Here is an 11,380-nt window from a genome sequence, read left to right as displayed (position 1 = left end):
TTGTGTCACCTCTTTTTCCTCATAGATTGTAAGCTCTTGGGAGCAGGGTCCTCACTCCTCTTGTATCTCTTACTATTTCCTCATAGATTGTAAGCTCTTGGGAGCAGGGTCCTCACTCCTCTTGTATCTCTTACTATTTCCTCATAGATTGTAAGCTCTTGGGAGCAGGGTCCTCACTCCTCTTGTATCTCTTACTATTTCCTCATAGATTGTAAGCTCTTGGGAGCACGGTCCTCACTCCTCTTTGAATTGTTTGTCACGATGTATTACATTTTGCAAATGTTCACCAAATGTTGCCGACATGCATCATTTACCATGTATGACAAATTGAATTTTTAATGTTCCTATTGTTGTATGTTGGGATGTCCACATCTTTTAGGTTATGTAATGTATTTCAAACTGTGTACATATAAAGGGAAAAGCTACATAGAGGAATAGGAATTCACTGCGTTGTAACGTTACTTAACTAGCACTAGGTGGCGCTGTCACGTCTGTCATCTCGTCCGTCCTTTTGTCTGACTCGCTGCTTGCGAAAATGCATTGCGTTATGGGAGATGATGCTTGATGGTGATGCAGCGTATCTTCGTCTGCGGGTAGAGGACTACGTTTCCCAGAGATCCGTACATATGATAGACTGGCTGCAGCGCAAGGATGGGATGCCGGTGGCTGGGATGAGTCTAAAGCATTGACCGGAGAATGGCAGCGTGTGACAGGGAGATAGTCTATCACAAGGACAGCTCCCAGGTGACAAATAGCCCAGTGTTGTGTTCGTGGCGTGGGCATGGATGTACAGGTGTGTGGTTGTGTGATGCAGGGCTGCAATCATCAGCTGGCATATACATGTATCACCACCGCCGCCACAGTGGGCATGCCTGCTTAGGAGTGTGGGACGTAGTATATGTTGATGCATGCAGCATATTAGAAGAAATGCATCATTCATCTGCAGCTGCTCCATTCCCTATGTACTGTGCATATTCCTGCCTCACTGCTAGCTCCATAGGAAAACATTGTACAAATTGCCTTGTATTGGGGAGTAAAGGAAACGTATTTGATCTGCCTAGCAACAACATGGAGGAGCCAGAGACTAAAGTAATTCATTGGTCACAAATTTATTGCAAGACAGCCTGTAACACTGTAATGTTGGCCCTTAATACCGACCATTAACTATTTATTGTCTCCTTACTTCAGTGCTTGGAACTGTATATTTGTTTACTGCTCTGGGGTTATATATATATCATGTGTGTAAAACTTCAGAATACAGGCTGCTACAGAGGACAGCTAGCTATGGTAGTATTCCTCCATTGTGATCCTAGAAATCATACAATTGTTACCACCGAGTATGTCTGCAGCCCAATATACAATGCAAATAAATTCATATGGGAAGTCACCATTGTTTTCACGATGTCACCTTTGTTTTGATGAATAAAACATTTATTGTACACCTTTTGATGCCAAATGTCCGGTATAGGACTTGTCATACATGTTAGAGCAATGTTCACCTGAAAATCCTATGAAAACCCGTCATTTGTGCGCTGATGAATTCCATGACAAGCCACGTACTTGTGCCAACCATTGCCTTGCTGCTTTTCTAAGGCCCCTTGGACATCCGTTCTCCTGTATGTCTTTAGATAAGAGGATTAGATCTCGGCATAAAGGAGAGGGGAAACGTTCCCTAAATCTTTCCTTGAGGAGTGTTTCCCCTCTCCGTGTTGCCAAGATCCAATCCTCCTATTACTAAAATAAAGATGGACAGGAGAAGAGGCCCCATGAACATGGGGACTTTACTGCTACTATATGAGTTTTTTTTATTAGGAATACAAAGAAAAAATCATGGACATTTGATCTACTGGGTTTACTGGTAACAGGTGACTGGTGAAAACCACTGCTGGAGGCCATTATCGTGCTTGTAGGGGTTGTCACACAGCTCACATTGATCTGCAATAACATAAAAATCCGATTCAAGGCCGTGTACACCCAAGAGGCAGACCATGCACTTGCTATGTGGCTTTTGGAGGGGCCCAGCCTTAGATCATCCCATCCCCTTTGCTGTTAAATGGTGAGAACTTGTCAGAACTCACCCCTCCAAAGGAACTGCATTGTTCGCATACACAGGGGTGGGGAAATGGTCCAAGGATTATGAAAAGGGGGTAGAAGGGTGACCAAACATAACATCCATTAATATGGAGTTGTTCCCCGCTATCTACAAGATTTTGGAGTGTGTCTGTGGACATTTTTGCCCATTCACCCAGAAGAGCATGTGAGGTCAGACACGGATGTTGGACGAGAGGTCCTGGCTTGCTATGTCCGTTCTAGTTCATCCCAAAGGTGTTCAATGAGGTTGAGGTTAGGGCTCTCTGTGTGCCATCCATGTTCTTCCACACCAATCGCACCCAACCATGTCTTTATGGACCTTGCTATGTGCACTGGGGCACAGTCATGCTGGAATAGAAAATAGCCTTCCCCAAACTGTTCCTATAAAGTTGGAAGTAAACAATTGTCCAAAATGTCTTGGGATGCTGAAGCATTAGGGTATGTGCACACGATAACTGGCTTTTACGTCTGAAATTACAGACTGTTTTCAGGAGAAAACCGCTCCGTCGTTTCAGACGTAAATGCTCCTCCTCACATTTTGCGAGGCGTCATTGACGCCCGTAATCTTGAGCTGTTCTTCATTGACTTCAATGAAAAATGGCTCAAATTAAGTTTCAAAGAAGTGTCCTGCACGAGGAAGTCATTTTACTCGTCGTCGTTTGACAGCTGTCAAGCGTCGACGCGTAAATTACAGGTCGTCGGCACAGTACGTTGGCAAACCCATTCAAATGAATGGGCAGATGTTTGCCGACGTATTGGAGCTGTATTTTCAGACGTAAAATGAGCCATAATACGCCTCGTTTACGTCTGAAAATAGGTCGTGTGAACCGATTTCCCTTCACTGGAACTAAGGGGCCTAGGCCAACCCCTGAAAAACAACCCCATAACATTATCCCTCCTCCACCAAATTACAGTTGGCACAATGCAGTCAGGCAGGTAACGTTCTCCTGGCATTCGCCAAACCCAGACTCATCCGTCAGACTGCTAGATAAAGAAGCGTGATTCGTCGCTCCACAGAACACGTTTCCACTGCTCCAGAGTTCAGTGTCGGCGTACTTTACACCACTCCATCTGACGCTTGGCATTGTGCTCGGTGATGTAAGGCTCAGATGCAGCTGCTCGGCTGTGGAAACCCATGCCATGAAGCTCCCGGCACGCAGTTTTTGTGCGGCTGTTAATGCCAGAGGAGGATTGGAACTCTGCAGTTATTGAGTCAGCAGAGCGTTGGCAAATTTTATGCAGTATGTACCTCAGCACTCTAACTTTATATGGTTTGCGCGGGTGAATTGCTTTGGTTCCTAAACGCTTCCACTTTGCAATAATACCACTCACAGTTGATTGTAAAATTTTACAAACTGACTTGTTGCAATGATGGCATCCTATTACAGGACCATGCTGGAATTCAGTGAGCTACTTAGGCTGAGTTCAGACGGAGTTTTTTGCAGGAGGAAAATTCTGCCTCAAAATTTTGTTTGGAATTTTGAGGCAGATTTGGATCTGCCTGCACGCGGTTTGCCGCGATTTTCGCTCGGCCCATTGATTGCCACGGGCAAAAACGCTGCGAAATACGGTTTCTCTGCCTCCCATTGATGTCAATGGGAGGTCAGAGGTGTAAACGCCCGAAGATTGGGCATTAAGCTTCTTTTTACCACGAGCATTTTTTGCCGCTCGTGGTAAAAAAAACTAGTTCCCCTCCCATTGAAATCAATGGGAGGCATTGGTCCTGTTGGACATATGACTGTTTACATGATTGCCGGGATGCCTGTAGTGGGAGGCTGCTGCTGGGTCTAACTAGATCCAGTACAGCCCCTACAGTGACTATGGTCACTATAAGGGTATGTTCACACAGAGTGCTTTCAGCCATTTTTTGGGCCGTAAACGTCCCGAACAACGGCTGAAAAATCGGAAGTAAAACGCCTCCAAAAATCTGCCCATTGATTTCAATTGGAAAAACGGCGTTCTGTTCCGACGGGCCGTTTTTTTCACAGCCGTTTTTCAAAATGCCCGTGTAAAAAAAAACGGCCGCGAGAAAGAACTGCATATCACTTCTTCAGCCGTTTTTGGAGCTGTTTGTCATAGACTCTATAGAAAAACAGCTCCAAAAAAACATCTGAAAATCAGGAGCTGTTTTCCCTTGAAAACAGCTCTGCATTTTCAGAAGTTTTTGAGTTTGTGTGTGCACATACCCTAAGGGTATGTTCACACGTAGTCAACAAAAACGTCTGAAAATCCAGAGCTGTTTTCAAGGGAAAACAGACCCTGCTTTTCAGACGTTTTTTTACCAACTCGCATTTTTCGCGGCGTTTTCACGCCGTTTTCGCGGCGTTTTTTACGTCCGTTTTTGGAGCTGTTTTCATTGGAGTCTATGAGAAAACAGCTCCAAAAAGTCCAAAGAAGTGTCCTGCACTTCTTTTGACGAGGCTGTATTTTTACGCGTCGTCGTTTGACAGCTGTCAAACGACGACGCGTAAATAACAGGTCGTCTGCACAGTACGTCGGCAAACCCATTCAAATGAATGGGCAGATGTTTGCCGACGTATTTGAGACGTATTTCCAGACGTAAAACGAGGCAAAATACGCCTCGTATACGTCTGAAATTTGGCCGTGTGAACATACCCTAACACACCTGATTTCCCCAGTTGCAGTGGAAAAGCATAGTGGGAAAAAAACCAACATTAAATGATAAAGTCCTGACCTTTGAGAGACAGGCCATAATAATAAAAAAATAAAAGTAAAAAAAAAAAAAAAAAAACATTTTCATATAAAATACTCACCCCAAAACCTTCCACCTGCAATTCATTATCGTAACGCTAACCCTGCCCCAATTACCCTAAAACAGACAAGTAATATATCAAGATTTACGGAAGACAATAACTATCACAAATAAAAAGTTGATTTTAGGGTGACACTATATTATTACCAGAAAAAAATAGCTAAAAAGTAAAAAATAATATTGATTTTTACAAATTATTTTTTTTCAAACTATAAGCCTAAAAATGCTAAAAAAAAAAAAGCAAAAATTATGTGTAGAAAAATAAAGGTTAACTAGAGGTTATGTTTAATAAGATTCTAACTTTTATACACTTTAACCCCTTAATGACCGCCCACCATCTTTTGACGTCAGGCGGTGCATGTGCTTAGTCTACAGCGACGTCTTTTGGCGTCGCTGTAGAAGAGGCTGATGAGCGCTCCTCTGAGCGCTCAGCCTCTAAGCAGGAGCTGTAACTAACAGCTCCTTAACTTAGAGAAGCCTCCTGGGGTCGGAAAACATTCGGATCCCAGCTGTTTAACCCTTTGATCGCCGCGGTCCGTGACCGCGGCATGATCAAAGGGAACTCCCCTTTTTGATCTCGTCATCGGAAACCTGGTGGCGTGATCAAAGGCCAGGAAAACCCTCTGCAGTCAGCCCTGTGGACCTGGAAAGGACCCCAGAGCTGTCTGTTCAGTTTGCCTGCTGTTCAGGCACACTATGTGCTGCCCTAAAAGAAGCCTGTGTCATAGTGACACAGTGTAATCTATTAGTATAGACGAGTATGCTAATACATTAAAATGAAAAAATAAAGTTGTTAGTAAAGTTATCCCTTAACCTCTTAATGCCGAAGGACGGATATATCCGTCCCCTGCAGCTGCTAGTTCGCGCAGGAGGACGGATATATCCGTCCTGCACTTAAAGTGTTTACACGGTGACAAGTCCCTGGTAACAGCTGTCATAGACAGCTGAGTGTCACAGGGAGCCGTCGAGGGACCAATGACAGTGGTCCCCGTACAGCGATCGCTGTGATCGGTCAGTCAAATCTGACTGACTAATCGCAGCATACAAAGGCTGTGAGGCAGGGCAAACAGCTCCGTTCTCCTCGTTCCTGTCAGATCGTTGAGGAGAACGGAGCTTTGTCTTCTTCAATTCTCCCCCTCCCTTACCTTAAAATTTCAATATATATATATATATATATATATATATATATATATATAGGAAATACAAAGAAGAACCGCACCACAAATCTTGAAATAATCACCTCTATCAGGGGTTTCGTGTGTGCAAGCCTCCAGACCACGACCAATAGTCCAAATTTAGGAATTCAAAAAGTAGGCAGCACTCCACAGCATAGTATTCAAAAAAGTGAAAAACGTTTATTCACCCATATGCAAGATTGCTACGTTTCAGTCCCAATCTGGACCTTTCTCAAGCAGCTGCTTGAGAAAGGTCCAGATTGGGACTGAAACGTAGCAATCTTGCATATGGGTGAATAAACGTTTTTCACTTTTTTGAATACTATGCTGTGGAGTGCTGCCTACTTTTTGAATTCCATATATATATATATGCTTTTAGTAACAAGAAATAAAAGCATCAAGGTAAGTAAAAATCTTTAAAATTTCTAGGCGGCACGCCAAACACTCTCGCCCGACCCTGGGTTTCGCCCTTCCGGCTTCCCATACTCACGGTTACTTCCGTGAGTATGGATTAAACTTGGCGTGGAGCAATCTTTTTGCAGAGGGTGTTGCACTATGTGTCTTCCTTTTTCCATCTATTAGAGACATAAGATCCTTTTCCTACCAGGAGTTCTTTGAATGTGGAGGGAGACGATAAGGAGCTTGGTGGAACTACAAGGATAAGAATTACCATCCACACCCTCATTGGATTGCGGACTGTCCACTGCATTTTTCTGGGAGAGAGTGTCTATACTGAATGATATTGGATTGTTACCAGTGCCGTCTGAGCGGTAAACTTCACTGTACTTTATATATGCTATTTAGGGTATTTGTTGGATCATACCCAATTTAGTTTTGCCTGCTCCGGTCTGAGAGAGATTTTGTGGGTATTTGAGCCAAGAGAAACCACCATTATATAGTGTAGCACTTAGTTGGGGTTTAGTAGGGTTCATTATTGTTACTTCGTGTTAGGTATAGGGAATTAGGTAGTGTAAGTTAGGTGTAGGGCGTTAGTTAGGGGGGCAATTAGCTAGAAATAGTTATGGTTAGTGTTAGGTTTATAGTAATAAAATGGCTCAGCGTCTGTATTCGGCAGAAGAGGCCTGAGACTTATGAGCCATTTTTAGTTTTGTTATCGTCCACTAGCACTAGTGATGAGGAGCCACAGCCAAGGCGCCGCAGGCACGATTGTCCGCCTAGCACTAGTGCCATTGACCCCTATTGGGTGCCCACGGAGTCATACACCCCGTGTGTTCCAGAATTTAGTTCTGTGACGGGCATCCAAATCAGCACTGAGGGGTTTAGGGAGGAGGACTTTTTTTAAAATCTTTTCAGAGGAGTTAATACTCCTGATGGTTGAGCAGACCAATTTTTATGCTGCTCAATTTGTCGCCAGTCACCCCACATCTTATTATGCCAAAAATAGCGTGTGGCGCCTAGTAGCTGTGGCAGACATTTTAAAAATTTTGGGCCTCCTATTGAATATGGGTTTAGTTAGGAAACGATTAGGTCCTATTGGACATCTGATGTCCTGTATGACACCCCTATGTACAGAGAGGTAATGACGAGGCAGCACTTTGGGAACATACTGCGCTTCCTTCATTTTGTTGATAACACGCTTTGCCCACCCCGCAGTGACCCCAGCCATGACCGGCTTTTTAAAATTAGGCCAATAATAAATTTTTTAAAGGGGACGTTTGCGGAGACATATACCCCCGAAAAAAATATTGCCGTGGATGAGTCTCTGGTCCTTTTCAAAGGCCGTCTACATTTCAGGCAATATTTGCCAAACAAGAGTGCCCGATTTGGGTTAAAAATGTATAAGCTGTGTGAAAGTGACTCGGGTTACACTCATAAAATCAGAGTGTATGAAGGGAAAGACTCTCAAATTGTCCCTCCAGAATGCCCCCCTTCACTCAAAAGCAGTGGAAAATTGTCTGGGCCCTTTTGCACCCTCTTTTGGATAAGGGGTACAATTTGTATGTGGATAATTTCTACACTAGCGTACCCCTCTTCAGGTGCCTGCCTGCAAAAAAAACTGGCCTGTGGCACCATACGCCGAAATAAAAAAGGCCCTAGTAAACCAAAATTTAAAAGCTGGGGAAAGCAGGGGACTTTGTAATGAGGACATTTCTGCTTGTAAAATTCCATGACAAGAGGGATGTCCTGATGCTCACATCTATTCACCCGGACAGCAGCAGTCACATTCCTGTACGCGGGACAAGTCGTACCGTCTGTAAGCCTGTTTGCATACAAGATTACAATAAATTCATGGGTGGGGTGGACCTTGCAGACCAGATGCTGCAGCCCTCAGAGCTGTCCGGAAATCCCGGATATGGTACAAAAAACTGGCCGTTCACTTCAGCCAAGTGTCACTATATAATTCCTTTGTCATTTTTAGAAAGGCGGGGAACCAAGGATCCTATCTTCACTATCAAGAAAAAGTGATTAAAAATTTTATATTTGGAGACCAGACCTAGGGGAGGGGTGGCATCATCTAGTCAAGCCAGCACAATTGTCCCAGGACAACATTTCCCATCCGAAGTGTCCCCTACTGCCAAAAAAAACGACCCCAAAAGAAATGTTGCGTATGTGCTAGGAACGGAATACGGCGGGAAAGCAGTTATCAGTGTGACACCTGCCCAGAGAAACCAGGCTCTGCATTAGGGAATGTTTCCGTGTGTACCATACATCCCTAAATTAATAATTTGATGTAAAAATTTTTTTAGCCCTTTTATTCATTTTCGTTACCATTTTATTATCCATTTTATTGATTTTTTTTTTCACTTCACTTTTTATTATACTATAACCCACATATAAATTGGAATGCAAGAAAAACGTCAACATAACAAAAAAAATTCTCACTACACCCCTAGATGAATACCATTAGGGAAAAATCCCCTACCCAAAAACAATTCTCACTACACCCCTAGATGAATACCATTAGGGAAAGATTTCCCACAAAAAGAAAATAATTCTCACTATACCTGTAAAGGATCTGCCAGGCACAGCTTCTGTATCCACGCCCATAGGTAATCAGTCTGCACCTGCTTCTATGTCTGTGAGACTGACTCCATCTTCCACCACTCAGGATGGCAGGCTTAGGAGTGGGAGAGCCTATCACAGCCTGGCCAGACGGAGCTAGCTCCCGCCCTCTGTCCATTTATACCTGCCTTTCCTGTTCCTCCTTGCTTGTGATTCTTCTCGTTTGGTTTCCTGGCCCTGCTGCAGCTTCTTGAACTATTTGTCCCTGCTTCATACTGACCCTTGCTTACTGACTACTCTCCTGCTCTGCGTTTGGTACCTCGTACACTCCTGGTTTGACTCGGCTTGTTCACTACTCTCCTGCTCTGCGTTTGGTACCTCGTACACTCCTTGTTTGACTCGGCTCGTTCACTACTCTTGTTGCTCACGGTGTTGCCGTGGGCAACTGCCCCATTTCCCTTAGCTTCTGTGTACCCTTGTCTGTTTGTCTGTCGTGCACTTATTTAGCGTAGGGACTGTCGCCCAGTTGTACCCCGTCGCCTAGGGCGGGTCGTTGCAAGTAGGCAGGGACTGAGTGGCGGGTGGATTAGGGCTCGCTTGTCTGTTTCCCTACCCCCATCATTACAATACCCCTAGATGAATACCATTAGGGGAAGATCCCCCACCCAAAAAAAATAATTCTCACTACACCCCTAGATGAATACCTTAGGGAATGTAGTACCTTCAAAATGGGGTCACTTTTGGGGGTGTTGCATCGTTCTGAAAGCTCAAATCCTTTGTAAAGAAGGAGTGAGGCCTATAAGTCATTCAAGCTAAAATTATGTCCTGAAAACCATAGAGGGTTTCCTGTCATTTCGTGCCCCATCATGCAGCCAGGCAATGGATTACGTCCTAAGTGGAGGCATTTTTGAACACAGGAGTGATAGATTTTGGGGTGTGTTTCTTCATTCTCATGGTCGCTTTACAAAGAAATCTGTCTTCAAAGTGATACTTTTATGACAAAAGTTACTCTTTTTTTTTTTTTTCACATGCTATGCATTAAATTTAGCAAAAAACTGTGGGGTCAAAATACTCACCACATCCCTAGATAAATACCTTAAGGGGTCTAGTTTTCTAAATGGGGTCTTTTATGGGGAGTTTCTATCGTTCTGGCAGCTCAATGCCTCCAAATGTGCAGTGGGGCCTAAAACATTTTCAAGCAAAATATGTGTCCTGAAATCCAGGGGCGTAGCTAGAGGCTCATGGGCCCCGATGCATAAATTCTTACTGGGCCCCCCCCCCCCCCGCAAACTTATTATGGCCGACGGTCCGCAGCTTTCAGCTGCATCGCTGGGTCTCCTAAGTGACCCAACAATGCAGCACTAGCAGTCGGGGGCGTCACTAAGGCTGGGTTCACACACCCTATTTACGGACGTAATTCGGGCGTTTTAGCATTGAATTACGTCCGAAAATGCGGCTCAAAAGCGTTGGCAAACATCTGCCCAATCATTTGAATGGGCTTTACGATGTTCTGTGCCGACTCATTTTTTTTTACGCACCGCTGTCAAAAGGCGGGGCGTAAAAAAGACGCCCGCGTCAAATAAGTGCCTGTCACTTCTTCAGACGTAAATGGAGCCGTTTTCCATGGACTCCATGAAAAAACAGCTCCAATTACGTCCGTAATGGACGCAGGAAAAGACGCCTGCACATGCCTTTACGGCTGAAATTACGGTGCTGCTTTCTCCTGAAAACAGCACCGTAATTTCAGCCGTAACGGACGCTGCCGTGTGAACATACCCTCAGGGCTTAAAATGTCAGGGAAATAGCCCCAATACATGTGTGTCCACCCCAAAAAAAGTGTGTATAGGAGACAGCATAGCATATCTATAGCACTACGACCCTATAAACTATGGATAGGATTAGATACAGTGGCTGAGCAGACAGTATCACACAGGATAGGATTAGATACAGTGGCCCAGCAGACAGTATCACACATGATAGGATTAGATACAGTGGCTCAGCAGACAGTATCACACATGATAGGATTAGATACAGTGGCTGAGCAGACAGTATCACACATGATAGGATTAGATACAGTGGCTGAGGAGACAGTATCACACATGATAGGATTAGATACAGTGGCCCAGCAGACAGTATCACACATAATAGGATTAGATACAGTGGCTCAGCAGACAGTACCACACATTATAGGATTAGATACAGTGGCTCAGCAGACAGTATCACACATGATCGGATTAGATATAGGGCCCAGCAGACAGTATCACACATGATAGGATTAGATACAGGGTCCAGCAGACAGTATCACACATGATAGGATTAGATACAGGGTCCAGCAGACAGTATCACACATGATTGGATTAGATACACAGCTCAGCAG

General features: G+C 44.2%; 1 protein-coding gene across 5 annotated transcripts in view; it reads left to right on the top strand.

Annotated features, from left to right (window-relative positions):
• Positions 1-515: 515 nt before the first annotated feature.
• Positions 516-11,380, top strand: part of LOC142648198 (uncharacterized) — a 72,079-nt gene continuing 61,214 nt past the window's right edge. For 3 of the 5 annotated variants that reach the window (XM_075825429.1, XM_075825432.1, XM_075825430.1), the window contains exon 1: positions 517-744. In XM_075825429.1, the coding sequence (XP_075681544.1) occupies positions 697-744 (48 nt within the window). In that variant the 5' untranslated portion in view covers positions 517-696. Of the gene's footprint in view, positions 794-11,380 lie in introns of all 5 variants that reach the window. The other 2 variants (XM_075825428.1, XM_075825431.1) reach the window with 2 other exon arrangements.

The sequence above is a fragment of the Rhinoderma darwinii genome, chromosome 1 (assembly GCF_050947455.1).
Source record: "Rhinoderma darwinii isolate aRhiDar2 chromosome 1, aRhiDar2.hap1, whole genome shotgun sequence".
NCBI classification, from domain to species: domain Eukaryota; kingdom Metazoa; phylum Chordata; class Amphibia; order Anura; family Rhinodermatidae; genus Rhinoderma; species Rhinoderma darwinii.
Note: the sequence above shows the minus strand (reverse complement) of the source record. Positions and strands in the feature narration are given on the sequence as shown.